Source organism: Halichoerus grypus, chromosome 13 (assembly GCF_964656455.1).
Source record: "Halichoerus grypus chromosome 13, mHalGry1.hap1.1, whole genome shotgun sequence".
Lineage (NCBI taxonomy): Eukaryota > Metazoa > Chordata > Mammalia > Carnivora > Phocidae > Halichoerus > Halichoerus grypus.
Window position 1 is genome coordinate 81,829,502 of NC_135724.1, and position 24,439 is coordinate 81,853,940.

The 24,439-nt window shown below is 49.1% G+C and overlaps 1 protein-coding gene across 3 annotated transcripts in view; it reads left to right on the forward strand.

The window, feature by feature from the left end:
- KSR2 (kinase suppressor of ras 2) overlaps window positions 1-24,439 on the forward strand; it is a 421,068-nt gene that overhangs the window by 340,394 nt on the left and 56,235 nt on the right. For all 3 annotated transcript variants that reach the window (XM_078060922.1, XM_078060921.1, XM_078060920.1), the window contains exons 13-14: window positions 3,217-3,265; window positions 5,221-5,588. In XM_078060922.1, the coding sequence (XP_077917048.1) occupies window positions 3,217-3,265; window positions 5,221-5,588 (417 nt within the window). The remainder of the gene's footprint in view (window positions 1-3,216; window positions 3,266-5,220; window positions 5,589-24,439) is intronic.

The following is a 24,439-nucleotide window of genomic DNA, read 5'->3' on the forward strand; positions in this document are numbered from 1 at the left end:
TTCTGCAATAGCTAGAGCTTAATGAAAGAACAGTTATCCTATGTCATTGTCCCCCCACCTTTAAAAAGCATAATTTAGGGTTACACGAGGGATCAGCAAACTACAGTCTATGGGACAAATCCAATTTGCCACCTGTTTTTATAAATAAAGTTTTATTGGAACACAGCCACGCCCATTTGCTTACGACATACTGTCTATGTGGCTTTCAAAGTACAACAGGAGAGCTGAGTAGTGGCAACAGAGACCGTAGGGTCTGCAAAGTCCAAAATATTTACTATCTGGCCCTTTCCGTACCAAGTTTGCTGACCTCTGGTTTATACCATTATAAGAATAATCGGAGCTAATTTTGGAAAACGTGGACTGTTCTGTAAAAAGAGAAAGGAAAAATCATCACTCATAGTCGTACCGCTCTTAGAACTTTGACGTGTGCTCTTTCTATTCATGTTTTACATGCTTGCATTTCATGGTCTACACAGTTTCCAGCCAGCTTTGTCATCCCGTAAAGCTATAGCCTCGCATTTTTTGTATTATTCCAGACTCTTTATAGGCATTGTTTTTAATGGCTGTAAAATATCATTATTGATGTAGAAAAATGTCCTTAACCATTTCCCAATTGCCAGATCGCCTATCTTCCCATATTGCACTGTCGTAAACAACACTGCAATGGATGTCTTTGCATGTGGCATCTTAAGCATCCTTGGGACACAGACTCTCTTTCCAGGGGGTCTGTTGGTGGGGCAGCCCCAAGTGAAACCCACCTTCCTTGACTTAACTTCTTCGGTTGCGGCCAAAGTGGGGGGCATGCTAGGGACCTGATTTCGATTTGGCCAGCTTCCCAACTCCCATGTTTGCCTCCTCGGTTGTTCTTCTGGCTCTCTAACTACTCCATCCTTTCTGACCCGGGTTATGGACAAATGGTACGTCTGTGACATCAAAGGAGCAGCAATTTGCCAGGGATATTGTGCTGACATCTAGCTCCGGATTGTTTCCCTGCTGCACGTAAACCGATTCCACAATTTGTGCAGGACGAACCCCAGGTTATTAACTGGCAGTCAGGGCGTGCCAGCGAACTACAGAGTCCGTAGCCGCCTGCGATCTGCTTAAGCGTGCATGGAGCGATGGGCTCTAACTCTTCGCAGAAGGAAATCATTTAATCGCCGGGCTACCGTAATCACGCCTGATGCAAGCGGAGGAGGGCTGCCTGTTCTGTCGTTTTCTGTCGTTGGGTGTGAGGAGGGACTCCAGCTGCATTGTTCCACCCAGATCGCCCCAAGGCGTTAAGTTCCCAGCATTTCAGCTGTCGCTGGGTGGTTTCATTCCGTACTGTAAATAACTCCTTAATATGAAAGCAGACGGCACTTTGTGACCCACCCTTCTTTCCCCTTCTTTTAATTCCTCTAGCCTCTCAGGCTCCCTCTCACCTGGAGCCCCTCCAGCAAGTGGACTGGCCCTGTCTGCAGGGTCGGCAGCTTCTTGGGGTCTCAGGGTCAGGAGAGCACTGGCCCCTCAAATGAGGGGTGGGTAGGGGGATCTGCTAAGCTTCCCCAGGGGAAATAGGAAGGGCGCAAGGTGTTCATTGTGATTTTTTTCCTGCCACTGTTTCCAGCTTTTCTGTGCCTTCAGCAGCCCAGTTACTGTCTCCCCACCGCACTACACACACACACACACACACACACACATCCTCTCCTCTGCAAACACACCCCCAGAAACACCTCACATCCCCATCACATACCATGTGCTCCGACAATCCCCTCAGACCCCAGTACATACCCAGCTACACTGTCAACATACGGCGTGCCCCCAACATCCCCAGGAGGTGCACCCAACTCCCATGCACCCAGAACAACCCCTACACAGAGCACATCCCATTGTACTCACGTGGTAGCTGATATATACTTAGCACTCACACACGCAAGCACACTGTGTCCCCCAGCACCCACACGCAGCACGAGCCCATGCTTAGCACAGCTGCAGCTCAGGAGCTCATGACTGCGTCACCCTCGCGCATGGACACATCTGCGTGTGCGCGCGCACACACACACACACACACACACACACACACACACACCTGTGTCTTCCAGTCCAATACGGTTTCGCTCATTCTCATTCCACACTTCCCGATTCGATGTGATTGGCAACATCCAACTTTAACTCAAACACTGAGAATTTTCAAAATACATCCAGTAATCTCCCTGGGGCATTTCCATCGTACTCCATTTACTCGATTCACACCTAACTTTCGGCCCGTGTCGCTTTTAGCCTTTCTGCACAGTATCTCCGTGCTTGCTTTAGTCCCTTCGGTAGTAATATAATACTCCTCAAAGTCAGGAGCCACGCCAGTTTCGACTCCGTATCCCTCTGATGGCCTCGCACCGGCCCTCGCACAGGCAGGTTTTCCCAGCTATCTGAAAGTAGAGCATTCCCATGAAAACTTTCAGGAGCCAAAATGGTGTCATGCAAAGAAGCAATTATCATTCATTTATATGGAAAAATTGGGGGTGTCCCCCAGCCCCCAAAATTACTTCTCTTAGATGAAGCCCAGATGCTCATGGACACAGGTCAAAGCTCTGGTGGCTGGATGCTGGGACGCTGAGGGTAGCTCCCCAGGAAGGAGCTTGGAGGCACCCGTCACGCTGCTCGGGGCGCACGCTACCTCTATAATGGCTTGCTGCAAAACAAAAGCTGAACGCCATGTTCACTTTTTACCTTCTTTCATAAAAGCAAAAACCCTCTTCGAATTTCTTTTGGTAGATACCAGCATAGATCTTTCTCAAAAGCAGAGTGGCGTGATGCCAGCTTTCAGAAAGCAGGGGGTACCTGTAATCCCGAACTCCAGGGTTCTCCCGTAAGATTCTGAACCCAAGTGAACTTAGCAATCTCATTAATTCTTTCCTAGCAAACACCCAGAGCTCTGAGGATCCTTCCGCCCATGGCATTTAGGCCAATGTGTAAGGAAGCTGCTAGATTAGTGGAAACCAAAGCCATAAAGAAAAAATGAGCCCTGAGCAGCCCCGAAAATCTATTTAAAACACTGTCCTTGTCATTGCTTCTTCGTGGCGAGGTTATGGATTATTTTAGACACAAGTGTTGAAGTGAAAGTTGAGATAAAGCCTTGATGGTGCGGGTTTCTCATTCCAAGACTCTTCATACATGGATAAATAAGACACCGACCTCCCTTTTCACCTGAGGGTCACATTTATTTTTCTTTCTTTAAAGCTTGGAAGGAAATCCATTACTTCAAATTGAAGTGGAGCCAACCTCAGAGGTGAGATTCGGAGAGGGAGAAACACCTTTTTCCTGGGGCTGCCCAGCGCTTGGCGGAGTCGACGGATGACTTTAATGACTCAGAGGGCTTGGGGTGGGTGGGGATGGGGGCAAACCTGTTTGATGGATGTTCTAACTCCGGGACAACTGACAAGTGGGGGGGGGGGCGGGGGTCCAAGCAGGGGCGGCCCTCCCAGCACCAAGCCTAACGGGCCGTTGTATGGTGTGCATCATGGAAAAGCTACTTGTGCAGAAGTTGGCAAGAGATTTGAATTCTTAGTTGAAAAATCAACTTAGGGCCAGGGGAATACCAAGGGGGATATGCCCCACTGCCTTCCAAAGAATACACTGGGGGAGGCAGGGTCCCCAGGGACACTGAGCTTGGCGGGCTTTTGAGAATGTTCTGGGGCTTCTTCCCATTGGCCAAAACTACTGGAGGAATAAATGAAGTGTCCTGGGTAAGAACCATGGACTCCTCAGCCCTGTCGCTGTGTCCTAAAGTGAAGGGAGTAGAACTAGGGTGTCCAGAGAAAATCGTGTCCTTTCTGCGATTACTGGGCTAGTTGAAAAATTATCCTGGGGGAAGCCAATGGAGACTGTGTCATTTCTCTTGAGTGTGCTACAAGGGACAGCTTGCTCAGGTTTGGGGTCAGGAAGACCTCAGGCTGCCTCGTCAGGCCCCAAGCCTCCGGGAATGCCCACTGGCTGGAGCTCCTGCTGCTTCCTCACTTAAGCAAAAGAACCCAAGGGCCAGGGCACTCCCAGCCACCACGCTGGGAAGGCAGGTCCCTGGACCTTCAGCGTCTAAGGATTGCGGTGGTCACACCTAAGCGTCCCTGGGCTGTGTGGGTGTGTGGGGATAAAAATGCAGAGTTCTGGCCCCAGCCTGCTCTCTTCTGATTCGGTAGCTCTGGGTAGGGCCCAGGAATCTACGTTTTCTCCGGAAGCCCAGGGAGTGTTGGATACAGGCAGTCAGGTGTGTGGAAGGTGCTTAAGAGGCTTTCATCTCGTTGAAAACCTCATACCATCCCCCAGGGTTGGGGGGGGGCGGATTTTATTAGCTCCACTTTATGATGAGAGAAGGAAGTCTCAGAGAGGTCAAGCAGTTTGCCCAAGATCACACAGAGGCCAGATTCCAGCTCGTTTTGTCCGATTGGTAAGCCCATCCTATGAGCCTCGCTTCTACGCCCTGACGCCACGGCTGCGGAGGAAGCCTGGGCATCTGGCCTGTGCGGAGGAGCTCTGACCTCTCCCCATTTCTGACTCATCGGTTCCAAATCCCCTGGGGGAAGCAAAAGGCACTCCATATTGAGGTGTTCTGTGCAGACATTTGTTGCACCCACAGTTCAGGCTGTTGTCTTTCTTACACACGCATGAGTAGGCAGGTCAAAACATCACGGCGGAATTGGAGGGCGTTGGAGATTAGTAGGAGTCGAGACACCTGCTTCTTAGCCCTAGCTCTGCCTGGCTGTGTGATGTAGAGCTGGGCAACCTCCCGGGGTGACCAACCATCCCCGTTTGCTGGGACCAAAGGGCTTCCCAAGGGGACTTTCATTTTTAAGGCATCTCTACACCCAATGTGGGGCTCAAACTTACAACCCCGAAATCAAGAGTCATATGCTCTACCGACTGAGCCAGCCTGGCGCCCCCTCCCCAAGGAGACTTCTAGTGCCCAAACCAGGAAAGTCCAGCAAACCAGCATGGGTGGTCCCCTAGTGTTTCTCCTCTATGAGCCTCAGTTTCCCCCTTGGCAAAAGAGCGTTGGATTATCGTGATCTCCCTTTTAGCTCCTTCATCTTCTACGATTCTAGGACAAGAGTGACCTGGGGCAAATATATACATGTCCCCACCAGCTGAAAATGCACCTAGAGACGTGTTCAGACGTGGGGGGACTTCGTGGGAAGGCGGGGCAGGGGCAGGAGCCGCTCTGACCTCTCTCCCCTTTTCCGGCCACAGAATGAAGAGGGCCACGATGAGGCCGAAGAGTCGGAGGACGACTTCGAGGAGATGAACCTGTCCCTGCTCTCAGCCCGGAGCTTCCCACGCAAGGCCAGCCAGACCAGCATCTTCCTGCAGGAGTGGGACATCCCTTTTGAGCAACTGGAGGTCGGCGAGCTCATCGGCAAGGGCCGCTTTGGGCAGGTGTACCATGGCCGCTGGCACGGCGAGGTGGCCATCCGGCTGATCGACATCGAGAGGGATAACGAGGAGCAGCTCAAGGCCTTCAAGCGGGAGGTGATGGCCTACAGGCAGACACGCCATGAGAACGTGGTGCTCTTCATGGGCGCCTGCATGAGCCCGCCCCACCTGGCCATCATCACCAGGTCAGTCCTGCCCGGGGCTCCCTGCCCACCACCCCCACCACGGACCCATTCCCAGAGTCCTGCCTCTGGCAGGGTTGAGAAGGGGGGGGGGTTCTGGTTAATGCGTCGTTCTGGCGAATGGAGCATCTCTAGCTCTACCATTCACAATTATGTGGTTTTACGATTTGAGATTCCAGAAAATACTTTTGATGCTAAAACTCTTTGGCAGAGCAGTGCCACGGGGAGAGGACCGTAAGTGGGAAGGTAGGAAAGTTGGTTCGGGTCCCCCTGTGCTCCAAGTATTTGTGAAACAACATTGCTGAGACTCACTGTCTCCGTATGTAAATTGAACTGATTGGATCCAATCAGGGGTTAGCAGACTTTTTCTGTAAAGGGCCCAGTAGTGAATATTGGTGGCTTTATGGGCCCTACAGTTTCTGTAGCAACTGCTCAACTCTGTTCACTGGGATGTGAAAGCAGCCACAGACAAGATGTAAATGGATGTATGTGGCCGGGTGCCAATAAAACTTTATTTATAAAAGCAGGTGATGTGTTGGATTTGGCCCTGAGGCCCTAGTTTTGCCACCATGGGCTAAGATCGTGATGACTGTTATTCTGGCTTCATTGAAGCAGCAGATAACATTTGCAGGGCTTTACCATTGCTATTTTAAATATCCAGGATCCCTGATCTCTAGCTGCACAGGAAGGGTAGTGAGAAAATCTGACATTAAGAAAATGTCAGATGATAGCAACTTTCCTGAACTTGCTCTCTGACATCACCCAGTGACATGGGGCATTGAAAAAAAAAATAGCTTTCGCTTCAGTTGAACAGTTGTGAAACAATCCTTTGGTGTGTTTTTAAACTCTGGTTGTTGCTCCCCCATTGCATTAGGACTGGCTACAGCAGGGCCATTCCTGGCGTGGCCTGGGATGCCAAGAGTCAGCTCTCTCCTTCCCATTCTCTGCTCAAGTGATAAGATCCCAAATACACAAGCCTCTCATCTTGGCAGGAGCTGTGAGCTCAGGGAAGAGCTGGTATGTCTTTGGTCTGTTCCCTTGTGATACAAAGCATCCTTGAGCCCATTTATAAGATCTCAGTGGTCAGAAGAAGGTGTGTTATTGTCCGTTAGCATTGATTATGCAGATGATGGATTGAATCCATGTGTCCAGTGGTAAATGTTTTCAAAGGATTGGAGATCGAGAGATGGCCCTTCAGTTCTCCCTAAACCAGGGTAAAAATGGTGGTTCTCAGCCCTGAATGGGACAGAAGAGGCTTTCAAATACCCAGCTCAGATCATATTCAGAGGCTGAGCTGTTCTCAGGAGGTGAGTATATCAGTAAGCTTGTGCTGAGTAACAAACTATCCCCAGTACTTCAGAGTTTTCCTCTATTCTGTGGACAGTTCTACACAGAGCCAGGCCCCGTAGCTGGGCTCTTGGACATGTCTGTGGTCAGCTGGCAGGTCAGGCCAGGGGGCTGGTCACTCTTGGGTGTTGTCTACAGGTTGTCAGGTTATCAGCAGAGGTGCCCCAATTCCCCTTCTCATGGTCTATTATCCGCCAACAGCCTAGCTTGGGCTCATTCCCAGGGTGGTCTCAGGGTTCCAAGGGCAATAAGAGGTCAAGCCTTGATGGGCAAGTGCCTTTCACACCTCTGTCCATGTTGCATTGACCGATGGACATTGGCCAAAGCAAGTTGCGTGGTCAACCTAGATTCAAGGCACAGAGAAACAGAGTCTGCCTCTGCAGGGGAGGGTTTGCAATGTCACATTGCAGGGCCATAGATGTAGGGAGAGGGACAATTTGTGGCCACTTGTACAACCCGCCACAGCTCCTTTCCTCCTCTTTGTTACCCAGAATGTATCGTCCTCATGCATAGCCCTTTATTTGGGATGCACACATCTGGTTGGAAGATGGTCTTCCCCCACACACACACACCGGTCTTCTGCCTATTGCTCCCACCAGTCTGTCACTCCCAAACTTCTCTCTGCTCAGCTCCTCACCTTCTGGCCCTCTAACCCCTCTTTTTTGACATCCCCAAACTAGAAATTCCAAACCCATCATCTCCTGTCCATTGCCTGGCCCTTCTAAGGACCTCTTGCCATCCCCCCGACTTCCTCAGCTTACTGGTGGAGCCCAGTACCCCAAGCCTCCCTCACCCCCTTCCCAAGGGCTGGCTAATTGGAAATGGACAGATTCGGTTAGCAGTCATTCTTGAGAAACGAGTGGTCATTATGAAAATGTGTCACTCATCCTGTAAGCCAGCTGCGTTTGTGGCCCCTTTCTATTATGTACAAACTCCACGCCCTGCCCCCTCCCTGAGTGCCGTAACTGCCTGCAGATTTCACAAATAGCGCAGCCTTTTCCTGGCACCATGATAAAGACTCTGCAGCTTTGGGACATGTAATTGGTCTCTGAAGTGTTTTGGTATTTTGTGTGAAGAAGCCAGATGAGCCCCAAAGAAGTGGCATTTATTCCATATTATTGTGTCATTATATATTTATCTTGGGAGGGGTTCTGTGCACCCCCTTCTCCCATTTAGCACCGCCCACTTGTTGACCATCAGATCTCTTATCTGAATGTTCAGTTTGAAACCCGATATTTGAGTAATTTGATTAATCACCTGCATCCGCGTAATTGGTTGGCCGAGGTTGATGGTTGGACAATAGCCAACCAACTGGAACAATTTTTGGACCCTGGATTTATTTTACAGGGAACATAAGACCAGATAATTACCTGGCATATTCCAGCTAAATTCACAATGGCATGTTCTAGCCAATTACTTAGTAATTATCATCGGAGTTAACAAGTATTTCTAAGATTAGCTTCCTTGTAATTCGATGTGTATGGCTCTTGGGGAATGAGTAATAACCAACTAGTTACCCAATTGCTATATCCACAAATACAATTAGCAGCAGGATTGCTAAATCGTTTCACGATTGGGTCATTATGAGATTATTGCAAAGCTATTGGCAGTCTGCACAATCGCTCATTTTAAAAACTCCAAGTGGAATTTGAAAGCCGATAGAGCTGAATGAAAACATCTCTCATCCTTCCGCCTTGCTGCAGAGTTCCCTAGGCCTCAGCGTCCCCATCTGCAAAATGAGGAAGTAGAAGTAAGTGCGTTCTTTGTGGCCCCTTCCTCCATCATCGAGGCCAGCAGCATCGCCTCTCCGTTCTGTAGTCACATGGCCTTCTTCTGTGGTCAGATCTCACTCGTATAAGGATACTTGTGATTGCATCTAGGACCTAGCCATCCAGAAACATCTCTCATTTCAACACGCTCAACTTCTACCAAGTCCCTTTTGCAATATTGAGGTAACTTTCATGGTTTCCAAGGATTAGAACCTGGATATCTTTGGGCTCCAGTTTTTAGTCTGTCCCATCACCTTGGACCTAATGAATCAAGTCTGTTTGTAGGTTAAGACTTTCTAACCAGCCCATTTGTATCCAGTTAATACTTGGGAACCACACCTGGGGAATATTACCGGGGAGTACCTACTTGTGCCCAGCGCTGATGCTAGATATGTCCAGCTAGTGCAGAGGGAAACGGAAACAGGAAAGTTTTCAAAAAAAAAAAAAAAAGACCAGGGCGCCTGGGTGGCTCAGTTGGTTAAGCAACTGCCTTCGGCTCAGGTCATGATCCTGGAGTCCTGGGATCGAGTCCCGCATCGGGCTCCCTGCTCGGCAGGGAGTCTGCCTCTCCCTCTGACCCTCCTCCCTCTCATGCTCTCTGTCTCTCATTCTCTCTCTCTCAAATAAATAAATAAAATCTTTAAAAAAAAAAAAAGACCAGACAAAATGACTAAATAATTACAATCTCAGTGGGAAGAAATTTGTTATTTATCTGGTAACAGGAGTATGGACCAACCTACCTTAGCTGTGTGCCATGGAGAAAAGACCAAAGCAAAATGCTACAGTTGATGTCTCCAAGAGGGCTCCCCTCCCCCATTAGGAGGAGCCTAATGGGGGAACCCATCTGGGCCATATTACAGATACGGAAACTGACACCAGGAGAAGACAGTGGGGCCAGGACAGGAGCCCAGGTCTCTAGCAATGCACTTGATCCTCCGACAGCTTGAAAACCCCATTCTCCCACAATGCTTGTCCATTCATTCAGTCAGTCATCAGATATTTAGTAAAGACGTTGAGTACCAGGCACTTTGCTGGATGTTAGGGGAGGGTGGTGAGCAAGACAGACATGGACCCTGTTCTCAGAGCGCTGTCATTCTAGTGGGGGAGACAGACTAGTGCTGAGTAGTAATGAGATCACTTGAGTAGGTCCCGGCGTGTTGAAGGAACCGAACCAGAGCAGTGCTACAGAGGGACTTGGGGACTGGAGTTATTTTAGGTGTGCATCATGGGAGGGAAGATCCAGGCAGCGGAGACCTGAGTGCAAGGAGCCAGCTCTGCCGACATGCGCAGGGCGCACTCAGCAGAGGGAGCAGCAGATGCAAAGGCCCAGGGGTAGGAATGAGCAGGGTGTGCTTCGGACCAGAGAGAAGACTGTGGTGGCAGAACGTGGTCGGTGAGGACAAGAGGGTGGGAGGTGAGAAAGAAGCCAGCAGGAGCCAGACTGCGGGGGGCGGGGGGGGCGCTGGTGCTCACGCCTGGTGAAGTGGGCACCGACGTCTACAGCAGCCCCTCAGCCTCCACGCTGTATTTGAGGCCAGATCATTCATTATAGGGTCTGGCCTGTGCATTGTAGGATGGTTAGCAGGATCCTGCTCCCTACCCACTAGATGCCAATAGTACTGAGTCCCTAGTTGTGAGAACCAAAAATGTCTTCAGATAGTGTCAGATGTCCCCTGGGGCAAAGTTACCCCCAGTCGAAGAACCGTTGCCCCAGAGTCTCTGATTAGCTGTGTAGGCCGCGGGTTCTGTACCAAACCTCCCCACACGGCTCTATCAGCAGCTGGGAGACCCCCCGAGACCCTCTGCTGTAGGAGCCGGAAGGCTGGCGAGAGGTCTGGATTTTATGCTCAGGGGAGCAGGCGGCCCTTGGAGGGTTGTGGGCAGGGGCGGGAACTGGTGTCTTCAAGGACAAAAACGGGCCCCCAAAATACAGGGTGGGGGCCCAAGGAGAGTATTTTGACAACTGCAGAGGCAGCCGAAGTTCAAGGAAATGGCAGTTTATGTGCCCTAACTTCCCATTATGGTCAGAGCCGAGGACTTCACCAGGCGCCAGCGTCCCTTTCCCCCCATCCCAGCCCGCTGCCCTTGGCCGGACCAGGAAGCTCTGTTAGGAGGCCTGCCCTACCGTGGTTAGCGTTCTGCCTGGGGGTCTGGCTCAGCAGCGGAGATACTGCTCCTCCAACCTTGTTGTCACCAAGGCTGAGTCTAGGGAGGGAGACGCTGCCCCATTCTTCCCAGAGAGGTTTATCACAATGTCCCAATGCCCTCATTAGCTTCTGCTCCAGCCCTGTCTCTCTGGAAAGGAAGACACAGTGAGCTTTGGGGCCAGGTAGAGACTATAGTTCCATCACGTGGTTCCTTTTCTTGAAGCTGAAGAAGGCACAGCTGATCCTCCTGTCTGAAACCATTTCCCTGCTTGAGGGGCATTTCTTTAATGTTCATAAATGCAGAGCCCCCCCAAATACACCAAAACAGCAAGAGATTCCACCAGCCTTCAGCAAGTACTCGGCTTCAGGCCAGGCAAGGTGATGTTCTCCCATTTATTACTGTGCCCATTTTACAAATGGGAAAACTGAGGTCAGACAAGGCAAAGGGAGCCCTTGCCCAGGTCATAGAACAAAAAACTGGCAGAACTCGGAATTGAGCAAACATACCTGACCTGTGTCCGGCTGCATCAGCCAGGTCAAGGGGAGGAGGCAAGAATGCTCACCCCTGATCACATCCAACTCACCTGGGGCGCTTGGTAACGCTATAGGAGCCATGCCCCATTTCAGTTCAGTGCACCAAAGCCTTTGTCTTTTTTATTAAGTTCCAGAGGATTTGGTACACCACAGTTTACAAGCCACTGACTTACTAACCTGATTTCATTTTTTGTAGCTTTGATTCTGTTTATGTACTAAAATACCCCGTAAGTTACTATGGGGCCAGCGTGCACACACACACACACACACACACACCCCTCTTCCATACACACTCCACATTACACATTTTCTCTCCTTTCTCTGTCCCACTCTTTATCTTATAAAACACACACTCACTTTCTCTTTCCCAGCAGAAGACTTGTATTATTTGTATTAGCAACTGACAAAGTTCCCATGGCCCACAAGCCGCCTCCCCACCTCCCCCAATCTTTTTCTAGAATCCCCAGATTATTTAAAGCCATGCTTCAGAGCATAGACCCCTGGCTAGCATCACCTGGGAACGTTTTAGAAAGGCAAATGGAAGATCAAGAATCCCCTCCCTCGCAATCAGGAGCTCTCGGGGTAAGCCCACTCTCTGGGCTGTAAGTAGTTCTCCAGGAAGTCTGCCCTCCGCAGACATGCGTGGGACCCTGACTGAGTGCCCGGCTGCGTGCCACTTCTCAGAACGCCGTTCCTATGGTTCATACAAAGACTTTCCATTCCAGGAGAAGAGATGGTCAGTAACAAATCAAACAAGTAAGATAATTAAAGCATTGAATTAAGTGTTGTGAAGGCACTTATGGGGGATGGGTCAGAGTGACAGGAGGGCTGCTTTGATGGGAGTAGGAGGGAGCAGGACAATAGGGGCATTCCATAAACACCTTGTTGTGATAGAGAGGCTTGGGATGTGTGCCCCAGGAAAGAGAAGGAAGAACAGGATTTCCCCACTGCTTTCAAGATTTTATTTTTTTAATTTCTCATTGGGCGAGTGTCCTCGGTCCCACCCAGTCGCTGGGTGCCCAGAGTCTGCATGCAGCCGTGCAGTCGTATGAGGTTGGCTGGATCCCCCCGCCGCACGCGCCTGGCACCCAGCCCCACCCGTCTCCCCCGGGGACAAGGTAGTAATGAAATCCTGCGGGGCCTCGTTTGCACAGCACTCTAAATCTGGTCAATATCAGGAGCTATTTAATAGACTACTTCCAACTGCAAATCAGTTCTTGTTTTTCATGCTTTCGAATATAATAGCGCCAAGCTGCATTATTTAACAGACAAACGGAGGACCCTGCCTTCTGCTAAGACCGTAGTAACTCTGTGCCCGAATGAGATCTTGACTTGCTTTTCCGGTAACTCTGTACTTGTGGGCTTTCTGATTTTTTTTCCCCCTTCAGGCCAGTTTGATTGTCCTAAATATAACATACAAGAGTGGGGGTGGGGGGGCGCTGAGCGCATGAAGATTCCGTCCCCGTCATCTAGTGGAATCGTCTTCCTTTTATGTTCAAAAAGCTGAATTGCTTTCCCTTTATAAAGCACAGCTGAAAAGGTTTTTTTGTCTGTGGCTGCCTTTAATTGTGCTGGAATGTGAAGCACCCCGGGACTTTTGTGAAGGAAGCGCTATAAATGCACTGCATCATTATCATCATTGTTATTAACATCATCTCTGTGCATTGCATATGCCTGTTGGTAAACGATCGTATGACCAGCAGAGGACTTGCCTGGGTGAAGACTTCGCCACTGGCCACCACGTTCCTCGGACCTCAAAGATTCTGAATTAGCGTGCAGGCCATCTGTTATCACTTATCAAGTAACTTGTTTGTCTTATTAGGCAAGTGATAACTTGTTATTGAAAAATGCAGAGCAGCAAAAAAAAAGAAAATGAAATTCACCTGTAATGTCTAAGGCCAGAGGCAGTCACGTGAACATTTTGGTGCAAATCCCTCCAGGCAGTCTTCTCAGTAGACATGCAAACTTACAGTTTGTATTTGTCACAGTAACGGTAGCTGCTATAACAAATAGGTCTTAAAGCATTCGATGGCTTTATACAATAGAAGTCCCATTTCTTGCTCACATAATAGTCCAAGATGGGTATTCCTGAATGGTAGGTGGCTCTTCCTCAGGTGTGGAGGGATCTAAGACCAATCCCATCTTTTGGATCCATCCCTGGGGCTGAGAGTCCTCTGCTTCTAGCTGGGGAAAGAAGAAAGTACATAGAGGTGGTGTGGGATGTTTCGGTGAGCCATACTGATAAGTGGTGCACGCCTGTGTCATGGGTTGGCACAGTCCCTCGACCACACCTGACTGCAAGGGAGGCTGAGGAATAGCCAACTGTATTCCCAGGAGGAAAATGACATGGGTTTTGGTGAAGAGCCAGCAGCTCTTTGACACACACACACACACTCACACACACACACATTTATGGATAGCTCTTCTATCCCACTGAAGATAGACTCATCCGACAATCTTGTTCTATGACTCGCTACTTTCACCAACTACATGTATGAACGCCCTGGTTTTTGGATTTGGGTCTATTGCAAATTTCTTCACTTTTGTGTACCTCTGTTTCCTTATCTATAAAATGGGATGACCTTTTTGTCTCTTGCAAGGTAGTAATAAGAATTAGAGATCGGGGCGCCTGGATGGCTCAGATGGTTAAGCGTCTGCCTTCGGCTCAGGTCATGATCCCAGGGTCCTGGGATCGAGTCCCGCGTTGGGCTCCCTGCTCGGCGGGGAGCCTGCTTCTCCCCCTGCCTCTGCCTCTCTCTCTCTCTCTCTCTGACTCTCATGAAAAAATAAATAAAACATTTAAAAAAAAGAATTAGAGATCAGGCTATGGCTTAATGCCTCCTATAACCAGAGGTGCTCAATACCTTGTATCTCCCAGTTGCTATAATAAGAATGATGCTATCCTAACAACGATGATGGCAATAATGATAGTGGTAGCAATTAACAGGAGTGTATTTCCTCCCAGGGGCTAAGGCCTCCTTGGCGCTATAAGCAGCAGTTTTGTGTTTATTATGATATCAAATGATATGAGGTGATGGCTATGGTTTGACCCCTTGGACTCGCGGCTTGTACCTTGTACCTCTCTGAGCTTCAAGTCGTCCTCAAGGAGTTGTTGAGAAAGGAGCTGGATATACCAGTCTCCAGCTCAGATGGAAGGTTGAGGCTGGAAATAACCATGTGTGAATCATCTGCAGAGAAGTGGTGATTGAAGCTGTGGGCTTCTGTGGAAGCTGAGGTCATCCAGGGAAGAGCAGGAGGTTGCCCAAGGACGGAGCCTGGAGCACCTCTGGCGTGGGGTGTCTTGGTGGGGAAGGGTCACCGGGCACAGGGGATTGGGAAGAAGCAGGCAGGGCTAGAGGAGCCCAGAAGAGCATGGGGTCCTGGAGCCAATCCAAAGTGGCACCCACTGCCCCCCTTGCCCCCATTCCCTTGTAGGACATCGCCATGTTTTATTTTCATTAGAGCACTTCTCACCATAAGATATTCTTGTTCCTCAATTTGTCTGCTTGCTTTTTGTCTCTTTTTCCTACATCCCTTCCCCCACCCTAGAACATAAGCCTGGGGAAAGCAGGACCTCAGCTGCTTGGCTCACCTCTGCATCCCCAGCCTCTTAAACCCTGGGTCCCCCTTAAATACTTGTTGAATGAATGAACAACCATTTCCAAAAATCTATTCACACGCATTATCACAGCCTGCTCCTCTAGGCAAGTGTAGCAGCAGACAATGAATGGTACTGTTTACTCAGAATCACTGAGAAATGAGTGGGACATAAGTAAAATATAGTACAGACTGGGTGGTGTGGGGGTGGCTATAGGGTGTGGGAGAATTAACAGGGATCGAAAGAAAAAGATGCCAACTGTGTGATGTAAATTATAATAATAAAGAGACGGAGTGATTTGGGGGTATTGGCCCCAAACAATCATCATGTATAAGGTCCTGGGTGTGATGGTGGGAATGAGGAAGCGAAGGCATGCCCCCTGAAGCTCACAGACAGGTAACTGGGATGATTCTCAGTATCCTTGATCTCTGCAATAGGATCCTGGGGAGCTTTGGGGACCCAGATCTGGCCCCTGACCCAACCAAGGAATTAGCCAGATGGACAGAAGCTATTGGCATTCTTTTTTTAAAAAAAGATTTTATTTATTTATTAGAAAGAGAGAGAGAGCACAAGCAGGGGGAAGGGCAGAGGGAGAGGGAGAAGCAGGCTCCCCGCTGAGCGGGGAGCCCAACACAGGGCTCGATCCCAGGGCCCTGGGATCATGACCTGAACTGAAGGCAGAAGCTTAACCTACTGAGCCACCCAGGTGCCCCATTATTGGCATTCTTAACAGCAAGACCTGTAATGCAAAGGGTTGAAGGTGGGAGGGGACAAGATGGGGAAGAGGCAGGGGAGTCCGCAGCTGGGGTGCAGGATCCATACGGGTAAAATAGCAGGAGCTAAGGAGCTGGAGAAGGTCTGAAAGGACCTTGTGAGCCAAGCAAGCTAAGGAATCTGGACTTTTCTTGCAGAGGCAGGGGGAGCCACCCAGAGTTTTAGCCAAAGAGCAACACCGTTCGGTTTGCATCTTAGAAAGACCACTTTGGGGCAATCCCTTTCCTTAGAGGAGGTTGCAGCAGGATTGTTGATCTATTTCCCCTCCCCCCTCCAAGAACTGTGTGGACAGTGTGGACCCTCATCAGACATCAGTGGGAACAAATGCGGGTTTTCATGCCCCCGGTTCTAAAAGATCCTTGGGCCGGCTCCCTGAGTGAGGGGAGAGCAATGGCAAGCTGCCAGTCCTTTGGAAACAAAGGCGTCTTCAACAGCGTTCACTATTTACCCGAGTTAAAAATAGCTAGCTGCGCTCCCATGTTTTGAAGGCAAGTGTGGGCAACATCGGGTCCTTAACATGTGTTCCAGAAACCAGAGGGACGGTTTCCTCAGCTTTGCTGGCAGGCCGTGGTTAAACAAATTCAGGAGCACGGGGGTAGCTTCATGGAGGAAGGCAAAGTTGCAATTAAAAGCTGGTTCCCTGCCATCTGATCGGCCTGCGTGTGGATACTGGCTTTTCAGTCTTTCGAATGGGTTTAACGACCCTCTGAAGTGGGTACCATTCCACTCCCCCATTTATGGTCAAGGACGCCAATGAATCAGGTGCCTTAGGTTATAGAAAGCTGGGGAGAGGTAGGATTTGAACTCAGGGTTGTCTAATTCAGACCAAAGTTCCTATCAATCACCAACCCCCTTCCTTTTCTTTCCCTTCCTAGCTGTGCATAAGTCCGTCCCTCTTTTGAATGCCCCTGGGGCCTCTTAGAACCCTGCCCTGCTGGTCCTGGGCAGGTGGGGAGGGGGAAGGCTGACCTACCTCCAAGTCTGGCTCATTGTCCGAAGCACCGAACTTACCTGGCTTATGACTTGTTGAGTTGGCAGGTGCACCTTGAAACCCTGGCATGTGTCCTTCCTTCCCCCTCCCCTCCCCTTGTGGTGGCCTCCAGGGTGACGTGGGTGGGCAGGGGGTCAGAAGTGTCAGATTGGTGTGTTTTCACCGCTCTGGGAACTTGCCAGGCCCTGGGCTGTGGTTTGATGTATTCCCCAACCGGCCACGGTTGCTTGGGCACTGCTCAACTTCTGCTTTGTCCCTGCCTGGTCGTGTTTAAGATAATTAAGCCCATAAATCAAATAATAAATAGATATTGACTCTTTGTCGTGGACTCTATCAGGATTGATTGACCAGTGGGAATACTGCTTTCCTCAATCAATGGGGAGCCGGGGGGATAAATAAATCTTGATAATGACTGGCAAGAGGAAAATCAATAGGTATATTAATATATGCGTTGGGAGCCTATAACTTTGAATGCGAAATAAGAGTTTGTTTTGGCAGAAGAGGGGAACCAGGGAGGCAGGGAGCAGAAACAGACAGACAGTCAGGATCCCTGGAGGCAGGCATAGTACCTGGCATACCTTAGGACTCGTCGATTTTTTTCTTTTTTTTTTATGGTGAACTACAGAAATCCAAGGAAAGGTCTGCTTTAAAGAGAAACTGTATTTAGTGTTTACTTTTTTTTCCATTCTCTGGATGGTGAGTCTGCCCGTGGGCTGCACCCTCCTCTGTTCTGGAAGGAAAGAGAGGAGAGAAAGACTAGAAATGACGGGGAACAGAGACCAGGCTGCCTAGGGGACCGGCAACACCCGTTGAGAAAGAGATTGCTGAACTCAGTCAGGGACAGGGAGCAACATCAGAAGAGTCTGGTTGGCACGTTGAGTGTAAGGTGCCTCTGAGCCTTTCAAGAGGTGATGTCAAGTAGGCATTGAGACCGATCGCTGTTCAGAGTGCAGGTCTGGACACGAGGTCCAGCGTGGGCAACGAGCTGTGCTAGGAGAAAGGGGGAGCCACGGGCCTGGGGAGAGAGGGCCCGGGGCGGCGCTTTCTCATAGTGGAACTCCTGGGTGGGGCCCAAGAATTTGCATTTTTAACTGGTTCCCAGGTGATGCTGATGCGGTAGGCATCGGGGGTCGGGGAGGGAGATGTGGATGAGAAGAAGGCAGGGTGGGCCTCTAAGGAAGCCTGTTCAGGAGGGGCCAGAGAATCGAGGAAAACCAGGAGGGGTATGTGATCCTGGAAGCCTGGGGCGGACAGTATTTCAGCAAGGGAGAGAGCGGTCAGAGTTTCAGAAGCTGGTATGGAAAGGCCAGGAGGGATGCAGCTGGAAAAGTGTCCCCTGGAGCTCTTGCAGCCTTAATGCTTTGTTGGCCTGTGATTTTTACACCTATTCGCAGACCTTCCTGTTTACCTGTCCAGTGGTGTTTGACCGCACCTGTGCGCCTAGGTGCATACCATGTGAATTTCCAGGTTAGGGCTTAGGTTCAGGTGGGAATGGAGCTCTTTACCCTCTGAACCGGAGGGACGGTGACTGTTTCGGTGATGCTAGTGACGGGTTCGGAGGGAGGCGGAGGCCCAGCTGGAAGACCCATTCCCAGGAACAGTTCCCAGCAGGAAAGAGCTGAAATTCGTCAGAATGACTATATGGATTCGCTGAGGCTGGAAATGAATCCACTCCTGGGAGATGCTCTCTCTGGGCACGGCACAGTATTATTTTCAAAAGCCCTTGTTTTTTAATATAAGTATTATATTCAAGCCTTGATGTTCAGCCATAACTAAAAGTAAGGAAGGGAAGTTGGTTGTTTGGTTGACCTCTTGGTTTTGTGTGTGTGTGGTTTTTTTTTTTAAGATTTTATTTACTTATTTGACAGAGAGAGAGAAAGAGCACAAGCAGTGGGAGCAGGAGAGGGAGAAGCAGGCTCCTCGTTGAGCAGGGAGCCCGATGTGGGGCTCGATCCCAGGACCCTGGGATCATGACCTGAGCCAAAGGCAGACGCTTAACCAACTGAGCCACCCACGCACCCTTGGTTGACTCCTTGTTAATGTAAAAGAGGCCTTTGCTGTGAATGGCACACTCGATATTAAGGGGAACTTATTTGTTGGGCTTCTACTACAAGCAGAGCTCTGTGCTAAGGACTTTAGAGCTATTGCTTCATTTAATTGTTGTCCCCATTTTACAGATGAGGAAGCTGGGACTTAGGGAGATGAGGGGGTCTCATCCAAAGACATACAACTAGTGTGAGGCTGAGTCAGGCTATATACCACTGACCTCTCTGATCCCAGAGCTTGAGCCTTAACCCCAACAGGCCTGTACTGTGTCATCTTAAGAACTGAATTAATTTTTTTTGCTCAAATATTCTTTGTAGCTGTTCTCCAAGGCTCTCTGGATGAGTTTCATAGATCACTGTCATGGTCTGATCACTTCTCTCATCCTTGGGTATGGAGTAAAATGTATGGGAATTTGTCCCATATAGAAATTTAAAAACAGAAGAAAAAAAAAAGTTCTTGTATGTCAAAGTCAAGCTTCTGTGTATCTCCCAGTGCCCAGCCTTGTGGGTCATCGGAAAAATACAAGCTGATGGTCACCAAAATAAGCTCCAGAAAAGTGTTGGTTTACTAGTTGCCTGGATCTGAGTAATTAGACTTTCATACAGGTTTGTCAATGTAAGTTTTGCATTTGTACTGGTGATTAGCCTTTCTGAGCCTTGGTTTCTGTATCTGTGCAATGGAGATAATATCCCCTACCTTGTGGGATTGTTGAGGATGAAGTGGGTTTCTACACATAGGGCGCTGAGCCTGTTACACATTGTGGAAATTGATAAAGGAGAGGCTCACTAGTGTGGACTCAGGATGCTAGCAGGGAAGGCTGCAAGCGGGAGCTGTATCACTCAATGTCAACGGCAGGAAGAATTGTCAATTACAGACCCCTAACAGAAGAATCTCATGGGAAAGAATCCTCAATTCCAGGCCCCAGCAGGGAAAGATGTACATTGTATCTACTACCAGAATGGACTACCCCTGGAAGTCAGCGGATGAGAAACTTCTCACCCTGAACTGTTGCTTTTCTCCTGTGGACTTTCTTTTCAGAACAACCCCTCCCAGCTTCCTCTTCCTTCGCCATAAAATAATGTTCTCTTTTGTTTGTTGCACTTGCCTATGGCTTTGCCATAGCTGGCTTATCCTGGGTTGCAATTCTCTGCTCTTCTCAGATAAACCCATTTTTGCTGGTAGAACAGCTGATAGTTTCATGTTTAAGGCAAACAACATCAAGTGCTATGTAAGCATTGGCAAGTCTCCTTGTTGCAGTGATTATCTACTAGTAGCCTCGCATCGTGGGTACCCAAGGGAGGGGATGCAAATACAACTCTTGTCCTATGCTTCAATAGGAACTTTGGACATGGAGTTAGGAGTCCCAGCTTTGTCAACATGCTGGCTGTGTGACCTTGGACAAATCACTTCCCCTCTCTGAGCCTCTGTGTTTTCATCTATAAAGTGGGGATAACCGTGCATGTCTCCCTGAGTGGCTAGGAGGAGCAAATGGGAATGGCAAGACTGAAAACTCAGTGCAGAATGACCAGGACTAGAGAAATATGGAATAATTTTAAAAATCATATAATGATACCAGTTTACAAAGCATTGACCACATGTCTGGTGTTCTAAGCACTATGAGTTTTCCCAACTACCGGGTGAGGTTGGTACTTCTGTACTGGTAGAGCTGGGATCGGAACTTCTGTCTGCTTTTGTCAAAGCAGGTATACATAAGCACTGTATGGGTGAGGAGAATTTTCTTATTGGACTGGCAGGTGGCAGTGACCCAAGTTTAAAGTTACGCCTGCAGCTGAGGGGAGGGGCGATCAGCTTCCCCTTCTTGGGGCTCCTTCGTTTGGTCTCCCGGGCAGTGACCGTCCCTCTACCGTGACTGACAGATGAGAAGCAGGGCCACCTGTCCCCAGCTGTCATCTCCTTTTGATAGAAACAGAGAGTCTTGGGGCTGAGAAGTTGTTCTTGCCTTTAATCATTAAGGCTTGTCTCCGAGTCCCGTTCAAAAGCGGATTCCGTTTCTTCTAGGTGTTCAAAAGACCCAAAGGAGCGCTGAGCAGGGAACAGACCAACTATCTTCAAAGGCGAGGAAGGGGTCCCAGCCATCTTCAGACTTTCCCCAGCTGAGACCCAGTCCCTCCAAGGCAGTTATTAGGGCAGACTTTTGGGACTTTTGAGGCACAGATCAAGGATTCTCAGTGGACTTGTTTGGAGTGTTTGTAGACCACTGAGGCATGTCCCGGCATGTCCGTCACCTGGGTCTGATCTCTTTCTGAGCAACAAGGGCTGCCTTTGACAGGATCTCAGAACCAGAGATGCTATGCCTTAGCCCAATGAATTATTATTCTGTCTTGTTAATAAACCGCTATTTCTTGGGCTCAGCTGGGCTTGCAGCCCTTCCTTCTGCAGGAACTCTGCTTTCTCTGGCTTCCCTGCCCCACCCCCTCTTCCTCTCCAGCTTTCAGCCTTGGTGCTGGGACATCCCTGGGGCTTATCTCATCACCCAGCTACAGAATATAGAGGTGGAAAAGGGATGCTGTTGACGTGGCATCTGGAGGGATGGGCCTTCCATCATGTGCTGAATTTGGCAAGGAAAAGGCATGGAAAGAAAGGAACCAAGAGTTCAAGTACTACTTCTGCTGTGACCTTAGACAAACTTTTAATCTTTCCGGCTGTCAGTTTGCTTGTTTGTGAAATAATTCGATCATTACCTACTGCATCTTTATCTGGGTCATTTACCTCCTTGACTGGGGCTGGTTGGCCTAAGATGAACCCTTAGGAGTGAATGACCACTCATCCACCCATCTATCCATCCATCTATCCATCCATCCATCCATCCATCCATCCATCTTCTCATCAATTCATCTGTCCGTCTGTCCATCCATCCATCCATCCATCCATCCCCTCATCAATCATCCATCAATCCATCCATCCATCCATCCATCTATCCATCCATCCATCTTCTAATCAATTCATCCGTCCATCCATCCATCCATCCATCTTCTCATCAATTCATCCATCCATCCATCTATCCATCCATCCATCTTCTAATCAATTCATCCACCCATGTCATACCCCCGCCCCACTTTACAGATGTACCCATTCAACATCTGCCACCCTTCCTTCCCTCCACCCATCCAGCATTCACCTGTCTTCCCCATCCATCCATCCATCCATCCATCCATCCAACATCCACCTGCTGAAGTACCCCTCTTCCTACCAACTCATCCTCCCACCTATCTATTCATGTGCCTGTCCACCCACTCATGTAATGATCTAGCCATCTAGCCATTCAGCAAATGGTTGTTGAGAGCCCATTAGGCACTGGTAGGTGCTGGGAATGAGTGTTTGGAGCTTTCCCTCTGAGACCTGATGGAGTCAGACAGCGTGTTGTAATTAAAGCCAGCTCCTTGGAGCAAAGCAAGATGACAGGGTAGGGTGGGGAAACATCCATAGACGGGAATTGCAGCAGACTTCATGCCCATGGAAATGAACTGTGGGTGGCACATTCCCAGATATGATAAGAAAACAGACCATCCAAACAAAAAACCAGGCAGCAAGCCTGAAAGACTCAGAACCATCTCTGCCTCCTGTTTCCATGCCTTCCTTGTTCTCATTTTTATGGAATTCCATGCTGGTGAGCGTGGAAGTCAGGTCCCTGGAAGAACATGGAGGAAGAGAGAGTGGTCTTGGTGGGGGTGGGGGTGGGAGAGAAGATGCCGACTTAGTAGGCTCTGAAGTGGCTTAGCACATTTTCCAAAGGCTGGAGGTGGGGAGGGGAACCAAGGGCAGGGCCATTCTCTGCCTACTTTACACCCCATTAACGCCCAACTTGTAATAATTTATCAGTGGCGGGCTGGAGTTTACTTATTCATTATTTATAGAGAAAGATTTTGCTAAGCAAATCAGCAGTTCAAACAAGATCACAGGGAGGTAGATTTAACCCACTCAAGAAAACCAACCAGAGTAAGAGCCTCAGCACAGTCACTGTCTGCAGGCAGATGGAGCTGCTGGGGACAGAGGGACACCCGCTGGCCTTAAGGGTGCCTGCCTTCCAATTCCAGAAACCTTGACTTTATCTCTAAGTGGCCTTTGTCTAAGGAACACATCTCCTCCCCTTCCCTGCCCCATCCAGCCCGAATTCAACAATTGGCTGTGTTGCATTTCAGTATTGCAGTGAAAGCCTTCGGTCAACCCTAGTAAAAATATCTTTGGGGGTCAGGTGTCAAAACCACGTCCCTTGAGCTCCTTCCTCTGTGTAAGATGGACGGCCATGGCTTTCTTTAAATGTCTTAAAGATCTCTGGTCCTTTCATTTAAGGACATCCTCTTGGACTTGAAGTTGGGACACCTGCCTTCCTGTCTGGGTACTGGATAGTACCACATCCTCCACTTCCTCATCTGTAGGATGGGCTCGCTGATCCCTATCCCACAGAGATGTTTCAAGCAGTAGATAAAACCAGACAGTGTTTTGGGCGCCTGGGTGGCTCAGTTGCTTAAGCATCTGCCTTCGGCCCAGATCATGATCCCAGGGTCTGGGGATCGGGCCCTGCATCGGGTTCCCTGCTCGGCAGGGAGTCTGCTTCTCCCTCTCCCTCTGCCCCTCCCCCCTGCTCATGTTCTCTCTCTCTCTCTCGTTCACAGATAAGTAAATAAAATCTTTAAAAAATAATAAAAAACTGTTTTGTAAACAAAAAAAAATTCAGAACAGATGTGAGGGGCAGATCATTTTTTGGATGGAAGTCAATGAAAATGAGAGGCTTTCGGGGGGTTTGTCCTTTATTGAGTCAAAATGAGTGGTTTCAGTTTTTCTGGTAGTTCTGAACTTTGGTTTAACATTAGGATTATCTGGGAAGCTTTTTATTTTTTTAAATTTTTTTTAAAGATTGTATTTATTTATTAGAGAGAGAGCAGAGGGCACAAGCAGGGAGGGGTGGAGAGGGGCAGAGGGAGAAGGAGAAGCAGACCCCTGCTAAGAGGGGAGCCCAATACAGGGCTCAATCCCAGGACCCCAAGATCATGACCTGAGCCGAGGGCAGATGCTTAACTGACTGAGCCACCCAGGCGTCCCTAGGGAGCTTTTTTAAATTTAATTTTTAATGAATGATGTCGGGACTCCACCCCAAAAAGGTCCTGATCCAAATGTTCTGGGGTGGGGCCTGGGTGTCCTTTCGTTTAAGCTCTCCCCGTAATTCTATCCTGGAACCAGGATTAGGAACCACTATACAATTCCCAGATGAGCCATGTCAGGCTTCTCCCCACGCCAGTCCCCAAACCGCAAGAGCCTTGTGACATGGACCCAGGAGTCTTAACCTCCTGGCTGCTCTGTTCTCTAAAAGGGGCAGATTATGTCTTAGTTATCAGAGTCCTTAAGAAGAATAAATGTGACACTGGGCTTGACAATTGGTAGCTGACATCACTGTTGTTACCTCTTAGGTGTTGGCCAATAAAATCTCAGCTGCAAGTGGCTTTTGGGGTTCCCTGGGACAAAGTTCAGAGACAAAATTCAGTTTCCAAAGAGCAGCCAAAGCTGTGTTGATACATAGGAACAGTTCTTACTGGAAGACTGGGAATAGCAACAGTAAGGGGAATTACAATTTATTGGGTACTTACTAGGCACCAGGGCTCCTGCTAAAGCCTTTACTTGAATGATTTGGG